Source organism: Budorcas taxicolor, chromosome 13, assembly GCF_023091745.1.
Source record: "Budorcas taxicolor isolate Tak-1 chromosome 13, Takin1.1, whole genome shotgun sequence".
Taxonomy (NCBI): Eukaryota; Metazoa; Chordata; class Mammalia; order Artiodactyla; family Bovidae; genus Budorcas; species Budorcas taxicolor.
The window spans coordinates 54,077,921-54,101,153 of record NC_068922.1 but is presented as its reverse complement, the minus strand read 5'-3'; the positions used below and the strand labels follow the sequence as shown (position 1 = coordinate 54,101,153).

The following is a 23,233-nucleotide window of genomic DNA, read 5'->3' as shown; positions in this document are numbered from 1 at the left end:
GTAAGTGGGCAGAGCAGCAACCAGGCCCCGTGTGGGGCTGTCGAGAAGGATGGGATCCAGAAGCTGGTGGTGGGCAGGTGAAGGGCAGCTGACCTGTGGATCCAGGAAGCCCCCCAGGCCTGTTGGACACCAGCCCCTGTAGACAGGAGGGTGGGCGTCCGGAGGCGCCTGGGTGGGGCTCAGTCCCCGGCCACAAGGGCAAAGATGAACAAACTCTGGCTTAGAGATCAGGAAGGGATGGACGGATGAACGGACAGTCAGACAGGTGGCTGAGTGGCCTCTTCTCCTGCAGGCTGCGTACCATGAGCATCCGTGTGCGCCCTCACCTCGGAGTCGGCCTCTGTCTGTATCTGAGTGTTACCCTGGGGCTCAGCCAGGGACAAGGTGAGGACACGGGTAAGGGTTCCAGGAACTGTGGCTCCCGCCTGACCCCCCCAGGCCATACCTGCCCAGGGCACAGGCCCCCGCTGCGGGACCAGTCTCCCTCTGGCCCTGAGCAGCTGCTGCTCCCAGGGACTCAGGTGCTCAGGGGACAGAGACAGGAAGACAGGACAGCTCTGCCACCAGTGTCACCCTCAGCTGTGTGGCTTGACCTTTGGCATTGCGGTTTTTCCTTTTAGTTGGCTTTTTTTGTATTATCCATTTGTTAACACAAATGTGCATTAACGCACTGTGCATTTGATTCACTCTTGCATTAGTGATTTTTTTTTTCATCATTCTCTGGACACGTTTTTCATTGTGAAATTTTCAAACAACAGAATCTAGAGTGAAAAGTGACCCCACCACACCCCCGAGGAGAGCCCAAGATGCCGCCTCCAGCAGGTCCCTGATCCTTTCAGCTCATTTATGGCCACGGGCAGCACCTTGGTCGGCTGTCCCGTGTCCAGCGAGGGGATGCTCAGCTCCCTATGGGGCGTGTCCCTGTCAGGGTGATGCTCAAACCCATCAGGGAAGGCTGGGGAGACCAACGCTGGGAGGTGGTGTTTGAGTCATGAAGCGAGCCTCGTCCACACTGCCCCTCAGCCACATCCCTGGCATGTGTCCAGCTCCCACGGGTGCCGAGAGGGTAAGAGACCTCTGAGCTAGTCCTCACAGGGGCGCAACAGGGGCCTGTCACACAGCCACGCAGCCTGGAGTCCTGCCTCCTCTAACTACCTTCTTACCAGCAGCACATCCTCCTGGCTATGATTTTGCTCACAGATGGTTGGGCCCTCCATCCCTGGGGCTCTGACAAGATCCCCCCAAGGGGACCAAGTCAGTAAGGAACCCCGGACACTCACACGTAGACAGCACGAGGCCCCTGCAGACTCTGGGTGGACTGCGGTGGGGGGGTGGTTGGAAGATGAGGGTGGGACCCGTACGTCCAGGCTGCCCTTCCCCAAGAATGGCCCTGTAGGGGGGCGCCCCTGGCTGGGTGCTGTCTCCCCGGCGCCTGCCAAGGCTCCGACCTGCAGATCCATAAGGCAGCTTGGGATGCCCCCCCGACAACATTTCAGGGGTGCAGGGAGACAGAGGCTCTTCATGAGCTGGGCCCCCCACTCACAAGCGTCTTTTCAAGGCCCCCACTGCTGAGACATTCCTGCCTTTCAGCTCATGCTCCAGGGAGCAGGGGGCCCATCCGGAGGCCCAGCTCAGCTGCTTCCCGCTCTGAAGCGGCCATTGTGTCTGCCACGGGCTCCCCCCAGCCCTGCCCTTCCCCTGTGCCCCTGCTCTGAGGGGGACAGCCAGAAGAAGCCCATCTCTGTCCCCACTTTCCAAAAATAGTCACCCACACCAAGGAGCTGCCGGAAGCTCGGAAGTCAAGCTGTGCTGGAGGGCTCAGGCCTCCAAGGCCCCTTCCTCCTCCCAGGACGGCCAGGGCACCTGCCCCAGGGAGCCCCCGCCTCCAGGCACCCCCACCCCCAGGCACCCCCACCTCCTGGGCTGTGTGACCATGGCAGCAGGGGGTCTGCAGCTGTGTCTCCACTGCACTTCGGGGACTCAGGCGGGGAATCGGGAGGGGTGGCCAGCCACTGCTGGCTCAGAGCCTGTGTCTCCACTGGGTGGGTGGGCAGTTAGGGCCACTCTGGGATGCTGGCCTGAGCCTAAATCCATGGTGCGGGGCACTGCTAATAGAGCCAGGAGGGCCTCTCTGGACAGAAGTCTCCCCCACCCAGATCTGTCCAGCAGCCTTGGACTGCGAAGGGGACCAGTCCTCCTCCAACCCTGGCGGTGAGGAGGTGGGCTCCTCTTCTCAAATTTCCCCCCAGTAGCACTGGAGTCCCCTCTGAACCTCAGAGGGGCTGAGCCCCAGAGGGGCTGCAGCCTCCTTGGAACCTCAGGATGGGGCCCCACAGCTGGTTGGGGAGGTCCCAAGGAGGATCAGTCCTGACCGCCTGTCCTGCTTCCCCAGCGAGTGGCCGCCTGAGGCTGACAGTGCTGCCTGAGGACCGGCTGCAAATGAAGTGGAGAGAGTCAGAGGGGAGCAGCCTCGGCTACCTGGTGCAGGTGAAGCCCAGGGCAGGTAGGGGCCCGCGCCTTGCCTCTGTGCGGACCGACGGTGAACACGCTCAGCACGGCGGTCACAGTGCAGGCTCCCCTGGGCTCTGCCCTCCCTCCTCACTGTCTCCCCGCTAGCACAGGGAGGTTGTGGCGGGAGAACAGGGCCCTTAATGTCCCCGCTGTGTGTCCCTACACCTGGCATGTGCAGAAGGCAGTCAACAAGTTTGCAGAAATAAGGACTCTCCCCCAGCTTAGAGCTCTCAGGACCCTGACAGTGCCAAGCCCGAGTGGCAGACTCACTCCATTTTAGGAGTTAAGATTGTTTGACGTTGGGCTTCAGCTGTTTCAAGAGCTGACCTGTCCTCAGAAACCCTTACTCCTGGGTGGAGCTCTTCAGGGTCTCAACCCCAAATAATCAGGCGGGGAATGTGCTAAGGATGCACTCCTCAGAGGGCCTGCCTGCCCATCCCTCCCTGGCAGGCAGCAGGAACCCAACAGACCTAGGCTTAAATCCTGATTCTGAGCAACTATGTGACTCGATTTCCCATCTACAAAACAGGTGGGGGCTTGTGAAAATTATGCAGCTTGAGTCATGTGAAGCACCTGGGACCTCGCCCTCCTGGCCTGTCCCACCTCCCCCTGCAGGGCTGGACCCAGGCTGGGGGCTGTCCACTTTGCAGGATGTTGGACAATGGGCAGGCTTGTGAGTCCTTTCTCTCTTAGTCCCCCTTCTAGCACCTGAGGTCCGAGAATTGCCAGGTATTCCAGACCTCTGATCAGTCACTCCTATTGCCTCCGTGGCTGCCTCCCCTGAGAGCATGGCAGCATGCCCTTGGAATTGTTTCTTTGTTTTTAGCATAGACTCACAGTCACACTGGGACGTGCTTACAGGCTCACTGCCATGTACCGTCCAGCCCCTGTGCACAGGCGGCAGGCCCCTCCCCACGTGCAGCCCTGTCTGCACAGACCTCCATGGTGTCCCCAGCGCTGCTCTGATGGCACCTGAAGAACTTACGGATCCCCCGGTGGACCCTGAGATGAGTCCCTCTGGGGAGGAGCACAGGCCACTTCCATCAGGTCCTAGAGAGAGATACACAGACCTCTCCCCCTACTCCCTCCCCTGGCCCAAAGGGAGGAGCTAGGGGAGGGGAAAAGGGGGTTCCAGGCAGATTTCACCACTCCCAACACACATGGACACACATGGACACACATGCACACCTGCAGGCATAAGTGCCCACACACTTGCAGATACCACCCACCTCGGCTGCCTTGATCCCTCTCCCCACCCCCACCCTAGGGGACCCAGAGCAGGAGGTGATGCTGACCACCAAGACCCCCAAGGCCACCGTGGGGGGCCTGAGCCCCTCCAAGGGGTACACCTTGCAGATCTTCGAGCTCACTGGCTCAGGGAACATCCTGCTGGCTCGCAGGGAGTTTGTGAGTAAGTGCCCTGGGGGTGCATGTGTGCAGAAGAGGCTGGGAGCCCATAGAGCCTGGATGGGCCTTTGTGGGAAGGGTTGTGTGGGCAGCCCCCAGGCCTATATCCGCCCTGCCGGGCGGTGGGGTCCTGATATCCCATCACATCTCTCTGCAGTTGAGGATCTGAAGAGTAACTCCGTGAGCAGGAGCGGCCAGAGGCCACTGGGGGCAACCCTGGAGCCCACCCCCTCCCTTGTGGGGAGCCCAGACCTTAAGCCCCCAGGGGCCCTGGCCCCAAGCCAGGATCCGCCCGCGCTTGATGGGGCCAAGTCGGGGGACGGTACGTGCCTGGGAACAGGGGGCAGTCTTCAGTGCCTCATGGTATCCATGTGGCCAGGAGGTCCTCCTTCCGTCTGCCCTCACACTCCTGCACTTAAGCTTGGCTGCCTGCTCCTGACTTCACTAACCCACTGGGGCAGGTCAGCTGCTGGGAATGTCCTTGGGCCCCAAGTGCCTGGTCCCACTACCTCGACCTCCCTCAGGTGCCCCCCAGCCTGAGTGTGGCTGCTGAGGGGGTAACACAGCTGTGACCCACCCCCAGGAGTACCTGGTGAGGAGCAGCACCCACCCAGGGGCCCCACAGGGGCGGGCCCTGCTCAGCCCACCCCAGGCCTGGAGGGGCCGAACCACACCAGGACCTCGGCTGGAGGGAGTGGGGAGCCAGGTGAGATGGCTGGGGTGCCAGCATCTGCGGGCTTGAGGGCAGGACCACAGTACAGCATTTCCCATGAGGCCCTGCAGGCAGAGATGTGCCTCCCCTACCAGACCTGGGATGTTTCTGCTTTTGTCTCCCCCATGAGACTTGGAATGGAAAAAGACACCTCCTTCCTTAGACCTCACATGGAGTCCTGGGGTCCAGGCCCTCCACTGTCTCCCAGTGGACTTGGGGTCTTACAGGGTGGTCTCCCCCACAGTGCAGGGCCTTGAGGCCAGAGGGTGCCTCCCGCATTCAGTGAGGGTCTCACCATACCTACCCAGCCAGGAGCCTCCAAGAGGGCGTCTGGCCCTGGCTCTGGGTCTTGACCTGGAGACACTGTGCACAGCTCTGGGAGCCCCAGATCAAGGGGCGTGGCTTTGTCTCCAAAGAGCTCCTGGTCCTTAGGACAACCCTCCTCACACACACAGTGAGGCCTCAGCCTAGAGCTGGTGGAATGGGCATCCACCTGGCACTGTCCATGGTGCTGACTCACCCCAGTCGGCTCCCCTTTAGACAGCCTCTACCAGCTGGGCCTGGAAACTGGTGGGCAAGGAAGGTTCAACCACCCCCCCCCCCTCCTTGGACAACTGAGCAGTGACCAGTACTGGCCAGGCCAATAGAGGGTGGAGGTTCCAGAGCACCTAGATGTCCTATGAACCCCTTTTGGGGGGACTCAGGGAGGCTGGGACAGCGGGCTGAGCTTCACGTGTGGTTTTCTAAGTCTGGTGAGACCCTGGTACCTGTCCCCCAACACTTTGCTGCCCACCTCATTTGAAGCCAGAGCTCTGCAGCCCCTCCTCCTCTACCAACCTCAGGGAAGGAGATCCTGGGGACTGGAGCCCAGCCACAGGCAGTTCAGGGTCCTGTAGCAGTGATGACATTGCCCAACACCTCACCTCCCTCCCCTCCCACCCCAGGCAGACCCCAGTTCCGCTGCACACCCCCCATGCCTGCGGACATGATTTTCCTGGTGGATGGGTCCTGGAGTATAGGCCACAGTCACTTCCAGCAGGTCAAAGACTTCCTGGCCAGCGTCATCGAGCCCTTTGAAATTGGGCCAGGCAAAGTCCAAGTAGGTGGGTCCCAGCCCTGCCCTGTGCCCCGCTGGGGTGGTCCTCACAATTCCACTCCCTACCCCCAGCTTTGAGAAGGGAGTGCGAAGTGAGGGAGGAACCAAGGCTAAGTTCTCACCCGACCAAGCAAAACTGAGGTCCCCACCTGCACTGGGAAGACATATAGCTCCCAGGGGGTCCTTGTGTGGAAAGTGGGGCTTTGCAAACATGCCTTCCTGGTGACCCAGGCAAGGCTGTGTGTGTCCTCCCCACCTGCGGTGTGCTCACTCCCCCCCACGGCCTGATTCAGTATAGAGGAGACCCCTCCCCTCCCAGCCTGACTCAGTAGAGTGGGGACTCCTCCCCTTCCAGGCCTGACTCAGTACAGTGGAGCCCCCCAGACCGAGTGGGACCTGAATGCCTTTGGCACCAAGGAGGAGGTGTTGAATGCTGTGCACAACCTCCGCTACAGAGGAGGAAACACATTCACAGGTCTGCCTGGCCCTAGCCCCAGCCTCGGCCACACCCTCAAGGTCCATTCAGGTCTTGTCCCGTGATCAGTCTCCCTTGCACCCTCAGATAAGGAGAGGCATGCATGAACCACGCCCGAGTCCTGTGTATTCATGCCTTTGCAGAGGGCCAGTCTGCCTCGTTCATCCATGGTGAACGTGGCAAGTCAGGTAGTCCTGCTGAAAACAAGTGGCTCCTCTGGTCAGTAGAGGCTCCTGGGAGGGCCCACCAACAGCTCGGGGGAGCCCTATTTTCAGCAGTCCTCCTCAGGGGAGAGGACTGCTGACCCAGGCAGACCACACCCCCATGGCACAATTCCCTCCCTGATTCCCATTCTCCCTGTGCACCCTGCAACAGCAAGGTGTGGGGTGCCGGCCCCTGGGTCTCAGGTGCCTGTGAGGGAAGGAGGGGGGAATCCCTGCCCTCCAGGCACCCGCAGCCTGAAGGGGCCAAGACTGCCATGGTGGGTAAAGCAGGTGGCCAGTGGCTGGTGGAGCCATCGTGGGTGGGCAGGAGTGTGCGTGGGGGCATAAGTACACTGCTCTCACTGTGCCCAAGGCCTGGCCCTGACCCACGTGCTGGAGCAGAACCTGAAGCCCAGAGCAGGTCTCCGTCCAGAGGCGGCCAAGCTGGTGATTCTGGTGACAGATGGCAAGTCCCAAGATGATGCCCATGCTGCTGGCCACGTGCTCAAGGGTCTGGGTGTCGACATCTTTGCTGTGGGTGAGCAGCTCCTCCCTGCCGGGCTCTCAGTGGGCGTTCTCACAGAACACAGCAGCGTGGCTCCCGGCTCCCCAGGCTGCAGGTCTTGTGGCCTCTGAGCCCCAGCACTCCCTTCTGCCCCCCAATGCCATCTATGAATGGGAGGAAGATTCCCTGCTCTGAAGACCTGAGTTCCCACCTGGGCAATCGGAGGTGGCCACACAAGTTGGCGTGGGCAGCCTGGCCACTCCCTGGTGAAGTGGCCAGTTGGCAGTGTCATCTGTGGACATGTTTGTGGCCACTCCCTGCTCCCCACACCATATGCCCTGGGGACCTCTCTCTGCTCCCGTAGCCAGCTGGTCACTAACTCCATCCCTTGGGAGGGACCTCCAGACCTGGGGGCAGTGCTCCTGGAAGCAGAGACCCTGCTCTGTGCCTGACCCCAGCCCCTGGGTGAGCAGGACCCCGAGGAAAGCACACTGACCTCTCTCCTGGCTGCAAGCTCCACGGAGACCTGGGCAGGCATGCCACAGGAACCTTCACACCAACCTGTCTCTCACGGGCATCTGGCCAGGTGACCCCATTCCAGGGCCTGTGGGGTCTGGGGTCCTTGGGAAAGGCCCTCTGCCAACTGGGTGACCAGCAGGGGCCCAGTGGTCCTGACTGCACAACAAACAAGGGTGCTGGGTGGACTAACCCTCTCCTCAACCCTGCGGCAGGTGTGAAGAATGCTGACGAAACTGAGTTGAGGCTTCTGGCATCCCAGCCGCTGGACATCACCGTCCACAACGTGCAGGACTTCCCCCAGCTCGGCACACTCTCCGGCCTACTCAGCCGGCTCATCTGCCAGAAGGTCCAGGGCAGGAGCCCGCGTCGGGGCCCAGGTGAGCGACGCAACTGGTGCAGGGGCAGGGTCGCCACACAAGGTGCAGCCCCACCAGGTCCCCTCCCACTGGGCTCTCAGGGCTCCCTAAACAACTGGGGAGCCCCTGTCCTTCCTGGAAGTGGCCTCCAGGGGGCACAGGCAGAGCCACTGACACCAGCCTCCCCCTGGGCCTGGGCTCCTCTCCCTCCCACAGCTACACTGGCCCTGGACCCCCCTCCGGCTCCCACCAGGCTGGTCCTGACCCAAGTGACCTCCTCCAGCATCCTCTTGTCCTGGAGCCCGGCCCCACAGCCGCCCCTCAAGTACCTGATTGTGTGGAGGCCTTCCAAGGGCGGCGCCCCCAGGGAGGTGAGCACCGCCCCCCACCCCCCCACCACAGGCAGGGCTGGAGTAGTGCCCACGGGTGACAAAATCAAGGTGAATGAGGAGCAGGTGTGGAAGGTTTATGGAACCACGGCCCCACACACCCGTGGATGGCAGGATTGTGCTCACGCCTGTGTGACGGGCTGACGGCCCAGACCTGCCCTGGGGACACAGCTGTGCAGGGAGTGAAGGCTGACCCCTGCACCCCACCGACCTACTCCTCGTGGCTCCTACTCCAGGTGGTGGTGGAAGGGCCCACCTCGTCAGCGCAGCTGCACAACCTGACCTCCGGCACCGAGTACCTGGTCTCTGTGTTCCCCCTCTACAAGGCTGGCGTCGGCGAGGGCCTGCAGGGCCTGGCGACCACAGGTGTGTGCGTGAGCTCAGGGTTGTAGGGGCTTCCCCCACCTGCAGCCTTCCCTTGGAGCCCGGCACCCTCAAGGTGGTCTGAAGCCCAGGCAGGGTACCACACCCAGCAAAGGCCTAGTCATTGGGCCGCTCTGACCCTCAGTGTCCTCTTCTGAGCACAAGTGGCATCCTTTGTATCATAACCCTAACACAGCAAAGACCCATTACTGTTGCTGCCACACTGTGGAGCTGCCACCCTGCCTGGCCTGCAGCTCCCTCAGAACTGCATGAGACCCCCCCCACCCGGCAGCTTTATTGAGATACACCCCACAGTCACCTGTGCACAGCGGGTGATACTGTTGTTTTCCATATAGTCCTAGCATCGTGCACCCGTCACCCTGAAGGGAGCCCCACACTTTAGTGGTCACCCCAGCCCTCCCCTCCCCCACAGTCCTTGCCGACCCCTGATCTGCTCTCTGTCTCTGGGGTTTTTGGATCCTGGACCCTCCATCTGAATGGGACCACACAGGCTGTGGCCTCTTAACCCCAGGCCACAGCCCTCCCACCCTCAGGGCAGGTGGCCTTTACAGAAACCTGCGGGGTGATCCAGGGTGAAATCAATTCCGGGATTTACCCCCAGTCGTCTGTCCTCCCCCACCCCTGCTGGTCTTCCCCTCTCTGTGTCTCCATCAGGACACACCCAGCCCGCGCCTACCAAGGGACTGACAGGTTCTGTCCTCCCCCGACTCCCGCTGGTTGATAGGTCTGATTTCTGCCTGCTGCCACATTTTTAAACTTTCTGCCCCCGTCTCCCCCAGCACCCCTGCCCCCACCCCAGGCGCTGACCCTGGCTTCAGTAACACCCAAAACTGTCCGCCTCACCTGGCAGCCCTCAGCAGAGGCCACCCAGTACCTGGTGCGGTGGTCACCTGCCTCCCCCAAGGGCAAGGAGGAAAGGAGAGAGGTGCGGGGCACAGAGGAGATGGGGGGCAGGCACAGGGGGAGGGGTATAGGGAAGGGGGGAGGGGGAAAGGGGCAGGCAGGGTGGGGCCAGCGTCAGTGTCCCTGCAGGTGCGGGTGGGGCGGCCGGAGGTGCTGCTGGATAGCCTGGCCCCGGGCAGGGACTATGAGGTGTGGGTGCAGAGCCTTCGAGGGGCAGAGACCAGCGAGGCCCAGGGCATCCGTGCCAGGACCCGTGAGTGCATCCTGCAAGTTGCTGCCTACTCTTGTTTCCCCCAACTTTCCACGGGTGGGGGACCCCAACCCTATCCAGTAGTCCCCCAACCCCAGCTGTCACCTGCCCTCCCCTGGGACCCATGGGGCAGTCCTAAGGCCTTGGTGTGCCCTGCAGCTGCCCTGGCCACCCCCAGACACCTGAGCTTCTCAGACGTGAGCCATGATTCAGCCCGCGTATCCTGGGAGGGCACCGCAAGACCTGTGCGCCAGTTCAGGGTCAGCTACGTCTCCGGCAAGGGAGGCCACTCGGGACAGGTGAGAGCAGGCCTGCAAGTCCAGGGGGGTGATTTGTTCACGGGGACCAGCACCCTTAGCCTCCCCGACCGGGCCCCTGAATTCAGGGTCAGTGGGTGTGACCGCATCCCCCGAGGCTCAGCCCCAGCAGTGCAGGGGGAGTGGAAGGCAGCTGACCCCACCCCAGCCCTTGTGGGCCCCAGTCCTAGTCAAGGGGGATGAGGCAGAAGTGAAGCAAAGAATTGTAAGAATCCTCACACGGGATGTGCTGGGGGAGCAGGCCCTGAGAGGTGGAAACACCAGTGTGTTGGGGGAATGGGCAAGACCCCTCCCAGGGCCACGGATTCCACTCCCCGTCCCCTCTCTCCAGTCTGGGAGTGGTCGTGGGGCGGGCCTGGGTCTCCTTCTGGCAGGAGCTGCCCACCTCAAGCTGCCTGTGTTCCGCCCCCTGCCACCGCAGATGGAGGTTCCTGGGAATGCCACCTCGGCCACCCTGGGCCCCCTCTCCTCCTCCACCACCTACATGGTCCGCGTCACCTGTCTCTACCCTGGGGGCAGCTCCTCTACCCTGACTGGCCGCCTGACCACACGTGAGTGGCTGTCGGGGTGGGGTCCCCAGGCCACCTCCCTCTGCTCCCCTGGGTGATTCACACCAACACAAGTCAGGTGAGGGTGGGTACCTGGACGGGTGTGGCGGTGGGGCCCGGGACCAGTGCCTGGCCCACAGCCCCTCTGGGAAAGGGGACCACAGGCACAGTGAGTGGGGACTGGGGGCCCCTCTGCCGCCCCAGCTCAGTCTCCCTATTCCAGGGAAAGTCCCCAGCCCGAGCCAGCTGTCGGTGACAGAACTGCCTGGGGATGAAGTTCGGCTCGAGTGGGCGGCCGCAGCAGTGTCCGGCGTGCTCGTCTACCAGATCACGTGGATGCCCCTGGGAGAGGGGAAAGCCCGTGAGGTGGGGGAGCGGACCCTCCCCACCCCAGCTCCTCCTCTGCACCCGGCCCCCAGGGAAGGACACCGCCCCCAGGTGGACACCAGTCCCTTTTCTCCACAGATTTCTGTCCCGGGGAACCTGGGCACGGCCATCCTGCCTGGCCTGGGCAGGCACTCAGAATATGAGATCACCATCCTGGCCTACTACCGGGACGGGGCCCGCAGTGACCCTGTGTCCCTCCGTTACACCCCCGGTAGGTGACCCTGCTCTGCCCCAGAACCCCCCACTCTGTGGGCCTGACAGGCAGCCCCTCCAGTCCTGACCCTGCGAGTGGGCCACTGGGTCCACAGAGCCTGCCTGAGCCCTCCAGGCAAGATCCCTGGGGTGGCCAAGGGTCCAGGTCACTTGGTGTGACACCGCACCCAAGGTGGTTCCACAGCTGGCCTGGTGGCCCTGTCTGGGCCGGGGCACTGGGCTGCGTGGTGGGCATGGTGGGGGCCGTGGAGTGGGAGAGTGGCGGGCATGGTGCAGAGTGGAGGGGAAGCGTTGCCATCTGAGGTGCCCCACGCCTCATGCTCCCCCGCAGTCAGCCAGAGCCCACCCTCCAACCTAGCCTTGGCCTCAGAGTCGCCTGACAGCCTGTGGGTCAGCTGGACACCCCCGAGCAGCCACGTGCTCCACTACCGGCTCTCCTACGCACTGGCCTCAGGCTCCGGACCCGAGAAGTCGGTGAGTCTCCCTGAAGCCGGGAGGCCATCGCCCCTCACGGGCCGCCAGATCCTGGGCTTGGGGAGACATGTCCCATCCTGCCTGTCGAGGGGGCCACTCTTCTGTGACGGGACCCACAGACAGGGAACCAAGATGCCCAAACTATCGGAGAAGCTCAAGTGACCATCTTCACCCCACCTCCGCCCAGATCTCCATTCCAGGACCCAGGAGCCACGTGACGATCCCTGACCTGCTGGCAGCTACCAAGTACCGGGTCCTGGTCTCAGCCATCTATGGAGCAGGGGAGAGCGTGGCAGTGTCTGCCACGGGCCGGACGGGTGAATTGGCGCCAAGATCTCAGATCCAGCATACTCCTGCCAGGCCCAGGACCCTGGCAGCCAGGACGTGTGGGCTCTGTGACTCCCAGATGTACCCCGCATTGCAGAGCTTAGCGAGAGACCCTCTGGTGCAGGATTAAGGCCACTGCAGTCCAGCTGAGCACGTGCAGGCTGGCGTGGAGGGAATCATGGCTGTGGCGGGCCCGCAGAGGCCTGGGGCTGGGGGATGGGTGGTATTCTTCTGGGTCTGTGTCCAGGAGGTGCAGGGCAGACGTGCAGCTTATAGGAGTAGGAAGCCGGACACATGCCACAGACACGGTAGCTGCAGCATAGTCCAGGGCCCACTCTGGGCTGGCCCCGCCCCCGGGGTATCAGTGGTCCCTGAGATCCCACCACCCCCAGGCCAGGACCCAGCTGAGAGGAGCCTCAGTTTCTGTTTGCTGTTCCTGCTGCTTCTCTCGACAATCAGACGCTCAGAGCAGAAGGCCCCAACCACCCCAGCTTCCCTCTGTGTCCCTTCCATGGGTTTTGCCCAGTTTTGACTTGAATACTTCTGGGGACAGGGGCCTCACTACCCAAAGCTCAGCACCTTTCCTCTTTTGAGTGGCAGGGAGCCACTTCCTGCCCTGAGAGTCTCAGTTCCTGTCCACACTCATACGTGAACACTCAGAGTGTCCACACAGTGCCTGGAAGTGGAGCAGGCTGGCTCAGCCCGACCCCAGGATGGTGTGGACCCAGGCATGTCCACATACCCAGGTCTCTCCTGGCCTGCACCTAGGGCATCTCACCTCTTGACGCAGACCCTGTGGGAGCACCCGGCCAGGTGCTGTCTTCCTGGGGGTTGGACACTGTCCTTGTCCTATCCGTGAAGTGTGGGGACCACAGGGCAGGGCACCTGGCCACAAGGGACCCCTCCCTGCTGACCCTTACCCCTGTCCCCTCTCAGCAGCCTGCCCAGCCCTCCACCTGGATGGCTCCCCCCCAGGTAGGTCCCACTCTGGTGTGGCAGCTGCTCCCCACCAGCCCCCACCCACTCTTCCTCCTCTGGGTCCTTGTTGGGGGAGGGTGGCCTGGGTTTGGGGTCAGGCAATGCTGGGGCCCGTGGGTCCTACGTGGCCTTTGTGAACCTGTGCTGACCAGGAGAGGGGCGGGCGAGAGGCTGAGCCTGGGTCCACAGTATCAGAAGGCTGGCACGTGGCCCCTGTGTGGTCAGGGAAATCTGCCAGGTGGGGGCAGTGGGCGGGTAGTGAGGGCGGGGGAGCTATCTTGGTAGCTGGGTCTCCTGAAGGATGTCCAGAGCTGCTCAGACCAAGCTTCAGGGCCAGCCGAGTTGGGGTGGGAGTGGGAGTGGGATGGGCGAGGTTCTGGGCACTGAGACTTGTGGGGAGGTGATGGCTGTGGGCATGGAAGGGCCAGGTTGGTGCTCCCTGCATGTCCTTCCTGAGTCCAGGATAGAGGGAAGGGGGGACGAGACCCCTGAGGGCCGATGTCCCTGCACTGTCTCTGTGGCTCCCACACTCTCCTCTCAGCAGACATGTGGTTTTCTACTCTGCCTCCTACTCACCCCCACCTCCCCTCCTGTCTGATGGTGCCCTCCTCCCAAGGCTTTGACCTGATGGCGGCCTTCGGGCTGGTGGAGAAGGAATATGCCTCCATCCGCGGCGTGGCCATGGAGCCCTCGGCCTTTGGTCCCACCAGGACCTTCACGCTCTTCAAGGACTCTCAGCTGACCCGTCGGGCCAGGTGGGAGCTGGGGCAGGCCTGAGAGCAGGAGGGCACCCTGGGGAAATCAATTGGGCAGACTCCCGGGGGCACATAGACTCCGGGAATCCGAATTCCATAAATTAATAAATCTCCTGTGGGTGGAATGAGGCCCCTGGAGGTAGGGTGGGAGGGCTTTTCCCCAGGTGGCACTTCTGGGCAGGGGCCAACACCTATTTCTCCCTGAGAACTCCTGCTTCCTGTATGCTCTAATTTGATCCTGCAAATCTGCACATATCCAGGGTTTGTGAGAAGCCACTGCTTTGTGACTCACCATGACCATGGCTTGTATGGCCCCCGAGGTCTAATAATCACCCCCACTTCATATACGGGGGTGTCTTTAACCACACATTGGAACTTCCACATGCACAGCATAATTTTTCTTAAGTTAAAATATTTTAAATTGCAAAGGTAAATCACGTGCTTTATAATATTGATAGGAATTTGAAAAATACAAATTGCAGCTCTGGGGTTGCAAAGAGTGGAGGGCTCCCAGGAGGTGGCAGACAGTAGGAGCTATGAGGAGAGAATGTGGGGGAAGGGGACTGGAGAAGAAGCAGCATGTGCCAAGGGGATGGCCTCCTGTCCCTGTGGGGCCATCCCGGGGATCCCAAGCTGCTCCTGTTGAGACCTGATAGGGCAGGAGGAGAGGGGCGTTCACTGCTGACAGTCCCCGGCCTGGCCTTGAGGACCCCACTCTCGGTCCCCAGTGTCCAACCTCCTCTCAGGCCTGCGGTGCCCTTCCTGTTCCCTACAGCGACATCCACCTGGCCACCCTGCCCCCGGAGCACACGGTCGTCTTCCTCCTGCGCCTGCTCCCTGAGACTCCCCGAGAGGCCTTTGCACTGTGGCAGGTGGCAAGCGAGGACTTCCAGCCCATCCTTGGGGTTCTGCTAGACGGTCAGTTGGAGGGACAGCAGTGGGTCAGGTGATGCTCTGGGAGGTCCTCTCCCGCCTTCTGCGCGGGAGTCTCATGTGATTCTTGTCCCATTCCCCAGCTGGCAGGAAGTCACTGACCTACTTCAACCGTGACCCCAGGGCCACCTTGCAGGAGGTCACCTTCGACCTGCCCGAAGTGAGGAGGATATTCTTTGGGAGTTTCCACAAGGTACTGGAAAGTCCTGGAAGGACCACAGCTCATGCCTTCCTGCCTGAGACCCTCGGTGCTCTCAGGTTCTGGGACAAACCCCCAGGTTCTGGGACAGACCCCCATTGGGCTCTGCAGGACACAGGCTGCCCTGTCACCATGGCACCCCCCAGAATGCAGGGACTTTCGTCTGCCCTGGATGCCCCACCCTAATCTGGGTCAAAGAGCATCCAGCCCTTGCTCCTGGTCCCGCAGCCCCTGGGAAGGGCCATGGGGGTGTCATTGTACAAAATGAAACTGAGGCCCTGTGAGGGGTTTCAGGAGACATGGGGTGGTCAGGATCCAGATGCCAGCCCCAGGAATAGTCTCTGCCCCTCCCTGCTCTGGCCCTGGACCGTGGACATGGAGGGAGCCCATCCTGGCTGGGGCCCCAGGGAACCTCCTGCTGTCTCCCAGGTGCACGTGGCCGTGGGCCACTCCAAGGTCAGGCTCTACGTGGACTGCCGGAAGGTGGCCGAGAGGCCCATCGGGGAGGCCAGCAGCCTGCCTGCTGCTGGCTTCATCATGCTGGGCAGGTTGGCCAAAGCCCGGGGCCCCCGGAGCAGCTCAGCCTCGGTGAGCCAAACCATCTGGGGCTGGTGGGCCCCTCCTATCCCCTGTGACAGCCACACCTGACCAACCCCACCCCTCTCTCTTCCTCTCCGAAGTTCCAGCTCCAGGTGCTACAGATCGTGTGCAATGACTCCTGGGCAGAGGAGGACAGGTGCTGTGAGCTCCCAGCATCGGTAGGTGGCCAAGTGCCCACTGAGGGCAAGAGTCTGGGGATAGACAGGCCATCCCAGTCATCTGGAAGAAATCCGGACAGGCTTCCTGGAGGAGGTGATCCACAGGGCCAGAGCTGGAGCTCAGGGCAGCTGGATGGGTGTCCTGGAGGCCCTAGGGCAAGGAGAGCTAGAGCAGGCCAGGCAGCCCCCAGCTCCAGAGTGGCTGCTGCCACGTACTCAGGGCCACTGACCTTTTCTGTGGGCTCAGGCACAGGAAGGGGTCCTCACTGACTCCCCTGTGTGCCCACACTGGGCTTGGCTCTGCTGAGGGCTTACAAGGGAATGAGAGATGGCATCCTGTCAGCAGGCTTGTACCAGGCAGCCAGGAAGGTGGCAGCCAGGACCAGGTCCCCACCCTTTACCCCTCGCCTTCCTGGACCCTGCAGTCAGTGCAGATACTGAGCTCTGGGGTTAAATAAGAGCTGAGGAGGGGGTGCATTTAATGGTGGGGTCTCCTTTCTCCCAGAAGGAGGGAGAGTCCTGTCCTGCCTTCCCATCTGCCTGTGCATGTTCCTCACAGACCCGTGGGCCCCCGGGCCCCCAAGGACCTCCGGTGAGTCCCGAAGTTCCTCCCTGGGGTAACCACAGACTCCGGCAACATTTCACTGCCAGTGTTGATGGATATGGTCCCCTCCCCAAGCCCCAGCAGATGTCCCTGGGCCTGCCTCACTGGTGGCCAGAGTTCATGAGTGTCTTGGCTGCCTCGTCCACCCACGGCCCTTGAGTTCCCTCCTGGAAGCCCCTTCCTTCCCACTGCAGCCTTCTCCTGAGCCAGCCCCTCTCTGGTGTTGGAGCCCCTATGTTCCCGCCGGGGGTGGGAGCCCAGCCCAGCCCAGCTGCAGCATGGTGCTGGTCATGGCCTGGCCATGAGTCACAGCTCCAGGCCTGGGCCCCACTGTGGGGTAAGTCCAGACCCTCTGGCTGCTGGAGGGTGCAGGACCCATTTCGGTTTGTGGTCCACAGACCTCTCCAGGGAGGGGCCAGGGCTGGAAGCCATGAGCCCATGTGTGCGGTAAGCAGTGACTGTGGGGGAGGCGGGCCAGGAGGCACTGGCCCCCGGGGTCCCTCCCTCTTCTACCATGAAGTGGGGACTGGAGTCCAGGGCACTGCCAGGGGAGCCAGTGTGCAGCCCAGCCTTAGTCTTGCTTGTGCCCCTGCAGGGCCTCCCCGGGAGGAACGGAGCCCCAGGAGAGCAAGGCTTCCCAGGGCCCAGGGTGAGTCATGGGGCATCCGGGGGTGGGTGCAGGAGCGAGACCCCCGCAGTCCAACCCTAGGCAGGAGGGGGACCCCAGTCTGGGCACCATGTGGCGGGCAGTCTTGGGCGCCTGGCCGGGCCGTGTGTGCTCTGCCCTCCCCTGTGTTTTTTCCCATTAGCCGCTCCACCCCCTTGGAAGTTGCTGGATGCATGTCCTCCGGCCCCGTTCAGCTGGCTTATATTTTCTCCTTCATTTGAGGGGCTCTAGGTTTTATGGGAACCCTGTGCCCTGAGCTGTGACTAGTGTACTGAGTCCTGGTCTCCTGGCCTGGCTTATGATATATGTGGCAGGCAGATTTAGGATCCCCCTTTGTCTTGTCAGCTATGTGGGTCTGTCTCCACAGCTCCTGAATGGCTTTGTATTTAAAGGCCTTCCTTAGTCTGTGAGGACCACCTCCTGATGGGCCTCAAAGTGCTTCTGGCACCTTCCAGCCTGGCACTGTGGTTCCTCCTTCCTTCCCAGACCACTGCCCCTCGTTCCTCTATTTATTGAGTAGCCAGTCCCCGATCCCCGCCGCTTCAAATGCGGTCTAATCACATCACCAGCTTTGCACGGAGTCCAGAATCCAAATAGCTCTTCAGACACAGGAGCAGTCGCCGTCCAGGCAGGGATGGGTCCGGCTCTACATCCTCTCCCCTAAACCCCCTGTTCTCTCTGTGTATTGTTTTTGGGCCCCATTTCTTACTCAAATATCTTATTTGCAATTGTTTTTTAGTTTCATATGGTTGCCTTAGACTTTCCTGGGTTTTATTTACAGCACCTGCAAAAAATCATATCACTGTCTCCTTTTCGATTTTCTCTTTCTTTTTAAAAAAATTTTCTTGCTTATTTCTCTGGTGTGGGTGACACTCCAGTTTGTTAAGGGACCCCGGTGATAGCAGACATATCCTTGTTGGCTTCACAGAAATGCTTCTGCGGTTTGCCCGTTGAGTGTGGGGCCGGCCTGGGAGCTGAGACAGATGGATTTTGTCATGTGATAGTCAAATCCTAACCTTATTTTATTAGGAGAATTTAAAAATCAAGAATGGGTGTTAAATAAGATTTAGTGCCTCATCATCTGCTCTGAACACAAGCAAATTGTTTTCCTTTTTGGAGCTATTAGTTTGGTGAATGATTTAATCTCTCTCGAATGCTGAATTCTTCCTGCTCCCACTAGAAGCCGGCATGGTCCCTGGGCCCTTACCACACATTTAACAGGCTGCAGGCTTCTGTGTGCTCATGTTTTATTTAGGATTTTCACATTGATATTCGCAAATGGGAATGCCTGTGGTTTTCTTTATAGAATTTGGTGCATTGATATGTTTAACTCACAATTATTTGAAAGCATTCTTTAAAAAAAAAAAAACAACTGCAAAGCAAGCTGTTTAAATGGTATTGGTGGCCTCTGTCCCTTAAAGGTTTGGTAGGCTGTTCCAGTGTCTGGGGTTCGGAGCTCTGTGACTGGACTGTCAGAGCTGGCCCAGCTCCTATCTATAGAGCAGGGTTGCAGCAGGACCCTCTCAGGGTGGGCCATGAGGGTGAAGATGCCTGTGTGCGGGCAGGTCTGCCCCCCACCCCAACCCAGGGCAGGATCAAAGGAGGGGCTGCAGGAGGAGCCACGTGCCTCCTCAGCCCCCCACTCCCATGTCTCCAGGGAGAGCCCGGACCACCTGGACAGATGGGACCTGAGGGTCCTGGAGGTCAGCAAGGGTCACCAGGCACCCAGGGCCGCACCATCCAGGGACCTGTGGTAGGTGCTGCCTCCCCCCGCCCTGTCCCCCTACCCCCTCCCCTCGCCTTCCCGCCCAGTCCATCTTCCCCCTCCAGGGTCCGCCAGGGGTCAAAGGAGAGAAGGGGGACCATGGACACCCCGGCTTGCAGGTCAGACCACACTGGGGACGCGAGGGCCGTGTGCTAGGGACAGAGCCTCCTCCTCTGGGTTGGACCTCAGCCCCAGCCTGGCCGACCACCTCTGTTCTATTTCAGGGCCAACCCGGCCTCCAGGGCACCCCCGGGAAGGTTGGCGTTCAGGGACCGAAGGTGGGAGAGAAGCCTGGCTGGAGGGTTTTGAGATGGAGGCAGCGGGGGCTTCCTTCTCTGCCCCACCCTTCTCTGCATGGCCTGGCCAGTGGGGAGGGAAGTGTCAGTCCATACTGACCGGGGGCAGGTGCGGTCACTGCCCAGGGTGGGGCCAGGCCCTGAGATGGGCCAGCTTCAGCCAGGCACAGGCATGTACCCCCCATGGGGTCTTGGGGGTCTCGGGGGTCATCGTGGGAGGGGCTTGCAGGGGTACATGCCCTGCCCCCGCCCACCCTTCCTTTGCCCTCAGGGAATGAGAGGCCTGGAGGGGACTGCTGGACTGCCTGGCCCTCCAGGCCCTAGGGTAAGCACTGCTTCCTCCATGAGCCCCCCAGCCCTGCCCACCCCACTGGCATCCCTCAAGTTTCCTTGAGGCTGAGCTGAACGTGGTGACCCAGGGGGCCTCTCTCTCCTGGGCTGGGGCAGGGACTTAGACTGAGGTGGGGTGTGTGTCCTGTGCTCAGGAGCAACAGAGGTAGCCCCCCTATCTCACACCACCAGAGAGGTTGGTAGGAAATGCCGCATTTGTGCAGCCCCCAGCCTCGCCTGCACCCTGACTGCACACAGCAGGAAGGTGCCTGAGCCTCTGGTTGGGCCTGGGAAGGGCGGACGGGTGGGTCTGGCTCCCTTCCCATTAGAGAGTTGGGGGTACCCCCCTCACTTGGAAGTAGCTTCCTCCCAGCCCAGTGTTACCAGAGGTCCTAGCTGAACTCAGAGCCGGAGAGCTGCTCTGGGTGGGAGGCTGGGGCCAGCAGCCCAGACCCGGCCAGGGTCTCCCGGGCTCAGCCTCACTGGGTGCCAGGAAGGCCAAGCTGCTCCTCTTGCAAGAGGCCACACCTGGGAGGCCTGGCCTGCAGTCACACCTGGACAACTGGGAACCAGAGCCAGTGTTCAGGGTGGGCCGGGACTGCCCTGGGTGGGTGAGGAAAGCAGGGCCTGCTGGGTGGGTGTGGGGCTCAGCTGGGGCAAGGCTGGGGAGAAGCTGAGGAGTCTGATCTTGGTCCAGGGTGGGGGGACTCTGAGGGAGAGGCCGCCCCCGGGGGACAGCCGCCAAACCCAACCTCCCACTTTCATAGGGTTTCCAAGGTACTGCGGGGGCTAGGGGCAGCAACGGCGAGCAAGGACCCCCAGGGGCCGTGGGGCCCACAGTAAGTCCCCTCTCCACCCAGCCCAACAGCCAGGGGGCCCAGTCATGTGCGCTGATGCCCAGGGGTGCCCAGCAACTGGTACATTTGTAAAGCGAGGCTGACACAAAGCTCAGAGCAGAGGGAGCCCTGGACTGCCCCCTGCTAAGCCCGAGACAGGTGGGGGACAGGTGGGGGTGGGGCTCCCCAACTTGGACTCCAGGGGTCAGAGTGGCGGCAGACCTGGCCTGCAGGCTGGGTGGGGCCTGGGGCCAGGGAAGCCTGAATTGGCCGGCTGTCTCCCTCCTGCAGCAGCAGAGGTGGGTCCTCTGCTCTCTGGGGACTCCTGGGTCTCTGGGCAGCTTCGGGGTCCAGGCACTTCTCCTTTTCCTCCCACTCAGGGGCTGCCGGGGCCCAAGGGGGAGCGAGGAGAGAAGGTGAGTGTGCAGAGTCTGGGGTCCGGGCCGACCCTGGGGGAGCACGGGGAGGCACTGACCCCCATGCTGCCTGAGCCATCAGCCACGTGGCCTGTCCTCCCTTGCAGGGAGAGCCACAGTCCCTGGCCACCATCTACCAGCTTGTGGGCCAGGCCTGCGAGTCCGCCATCCAGAGTGAGTGGCCCCGCCTCCTGTGGTGCCCAGTGCCTCTGTCTTCACACTGGAGGGAAGGGAGCCCCGTGCCGGGTCATTGGTGCCCCAGCCTCGAGCAGTTCTCCTGGGCCGCTGCCTCCGGGCAAGGCAGGGAGCAAGGGAGGGTCTCCCCACCCCCGCTGACATCTTCCCCCCTACCCAGCGCACGTGTTGAAGCTCCATGCCTGCACCCATGAGAGCACCCGGCCCCCCATGCCCATCTTGGAAGCCCCCAGGGCCCTTGGCACGAGCAGCAAGGCCCGGCTCCCTGGAGAAGTGGGGCATGGTGGCCCCCGCCCTGGGGACAGAGGTACTGGCCCCTGGGGGAGGGGTCTTCCCCAGTCCTGGGGCTGTGTGCTCTGAGTGGAGTCGCCATGGTTGAGGGGACAGGCCCTCTCATCCCGCACAGACCTGGGGCTGCCTGGCTGCCTAGGGTCTCCCAAATTCCCCTTCCCCAACCTCCCAGGAACCCTGAGCTTAGGGCCCCTTTCCCCTTCCCCCCACCCCACCACTGCCCTTCCCCACTTCCCCTCCCCTCCCCCACCCCGCCCCACCCTCTCTGCTTGCTAGGACACAGTGGGAGGCTTGGTCCAGTGACCTTGTCATGATCTGTCCGTGTGACAGGGCTGCGGCTGCTCACAGCTCAGATGCTGAGACGGATGGACAGGCTGATGAGGGGAGAGGAGCTCACAGTCTTGATGGGGAGGAAGGAGATGAGTGGGGGTGGGGCTGAGGCTGGCTGGGGAACAGTTCTGCACCTAGGTGGGTGAAGGAGGATGGGGGAGGGGGAAGGGACACACTCACAGCGCCTTGCCCAGGCTCAACGCATTTGTGGAAAGAGAGGGGTCCCTGCCCCCAAGCACCCACCACAGTCCCCCAGACACGGCTTTTGCCATAAGCGCCCCCCTAGTTTGTACCCACTGTCCAGACAAGGCTGGCAGGTGCTGTCATGATGTCCTCCCCAGCCCCCTCCCTCACCTCCCACCACGCTAAACCTCAGCCTTTGAGATGAAACAAGGATCAGTGCCTGTCTGAGGTCAGGGACCACCAGCCCTAAACTTTCAGCCTCAAATTGAGGGCTGGACCTGCTGCCCCCAGGCCCCATGGGGTTCAGGACCCACCTTCCCCGGGTCAGAGCAGGGCCCCCAAGAAAGGAAGGCAGTGCCACCTGCACCCCTCACTCAGGCACACCCTCCTTCCCCTTGGAGGCGCCTGGAGCCCTCAATCAGACAGGGCAGGCAGAGGCGTGGGCAGCCTGGCATGTGGGGGCCCACGGGCCCCGGGGGAACCCAACAGGACTGCAGGTGGGTGCAGGAGACCAGGACATCCTCATGGGACACCTGGCCAGGCTGGCGAATCGGGGCTGGGGGCCCAAGGGTCAGTGCCCGGAGGAGTGCGTTCAGGTAGAGGGCTCACTGTCCTGCCGGCACCCGGGGCCGGGTGCACATGGCATCATGTCCTGATGGTGTCAGCTGTCCACCAGAGCTGTCCAGCCTCTGCTTCTGCAGGACGGTCCCCCTGCTGCCTCGAGTGAGCCCGCATGTGCCCCTGGATCCTGGACACCCGACATCCGACCCCTGGAGCAGCTGGAGAAGAGGGTCCAGAGGTGCAGGGAGAGGAGGCAGAGGCCGGCCTGGAAACCTTCCCTCTGTACGTTTCCTGTTCAGATAAACATGCATGCTTGTCAAGGGAGGTGGCTGCTCATTGCCAGGGACTCCCTCATCCGCCCCATCCCCCACCAAGTGGAGTCCCAGATTCCCTCCCCGACCCGCTTCTCAGAGACAAGCCGCCATTCGTCCTTGGTCGTGAGGATCCCCTCACCATGGTCTCCCTCACCCCTTTGTTCCTGTGAGGCTGCTGAAGCCTCCAGGCCCTGGTATCCACAGCCCCACCCCTCCAGGGATCAAGCCCCACTCAGGGCTCTCAGCCTTGGGCACATTGTGAGTCAGCAGGGTGGGGTGTGTTTGGAGAACGTGTCCAGCCCACCCCCAGATGCTGAGGTGACCATCCTGGGCCCAGCCAGGGGCTCCCTACCTCCCTCATAGTGGCCCCTCTAGTAACATCTGGCTCACCCCCAGGTGTTCAGGCCTCATGGAACCCCGACCTACTGGCCCCTTACCTTGCCACTGCCCAGTGCCTCTCACCTCGACCAACCTGGGCACCACAGCCTGAGCAGTGACCGTGTCCCTTGGCTCCCCCTCTGCCAGGGAAACCCGCCAGCCATGGGCCCTGGGGTGGCACCTGCTGTGGCCCATTCAGTAGCTCTCTGAACACTAGGAAGAGTTTGGGGTGGGGCCAGTGAGGGCTCCAAGGTGACACGGGGGCAGAAGCAGGACAGGCTGGGAGGGGGAGACCATGGAACGTTCTGAGCAGGGACCCACCTGAGCAGGCTGGGTCTGGGCCTGGCCAGGCCCAACCCAGAAATGGCAGGAGGAGAGAGCAAACTGAGGACAGGCTGGGCCAGGGATCAACCCACTGACCATAGTGGGGGTGCTGCAGGGAGGGGTCTGAGTTTTGTCCTCGGAGTG

At 61.9% G+C, this 23,233-nt stretch overlaps 1 protein-coding gene across 1 annotated transcript; it reads left to right on the top strand.

The window, feature by feature from the left end:
• The first annotated feature begins 302 nt into the window (after positions 1 to 302).
• COL20A1 (collagen type XX alpha 1 chain) lies at positions 303 to 22,877 on the top strand. The gene is made up of 37 exons (XM_052650438.1): positions 303 to 384; positions 2,393 to 2,503; positions 3,779 to 3,922; positions 4,076 to 4,205; positions 5,561 to 5,733; positions 6,082 to 6,201; positions 6,778 to 6,942; positions 7,641 to 7,805; positions 8,001 to 8,155; positions 8,410 to 8,539; positions 9,337 to 9,482; positions 9,590 to 9,713; positions 9,870 to 10,009; positions 10,449 to 10,578; positions 10,799 to 10,941; positions 11,041 to 11,173; positions 11,507 to 11,649; positions 11,837 to 11,966; positions 12,916 to 12,951; positions 13,571 to 13,709; positions 14,485 to 14,627; positions 14,726 to 14,835; positions 15,271 to 15,429; positions 15,522 to 15,599; positions 16,105 to 16,191; positions 16,799 to 16,852; positions 18,701 to 18,754; positions 18,860 to 18,913; positions 19,203 to 19,256; positions 20,029 to 20,100; positions 20,478 to 20,513; positions 20,621 to 20,669; positions 20,869 to 21,015; positions 22,002 to 22,108; positions 22,214 to 22,311; positions 22,559 to 22,645; positions 22,784 to 22,877. Exons 1-37 carry the CDS (start codon positions 303 to 305, stop codon positions 22,875 to 22,877), a joined length of 4,122 nt encoding a protein of 1,373 aa, XP_052506398.1.
• Positions 22,878 to 23,233: the final 356 nt, after the last annotated feature.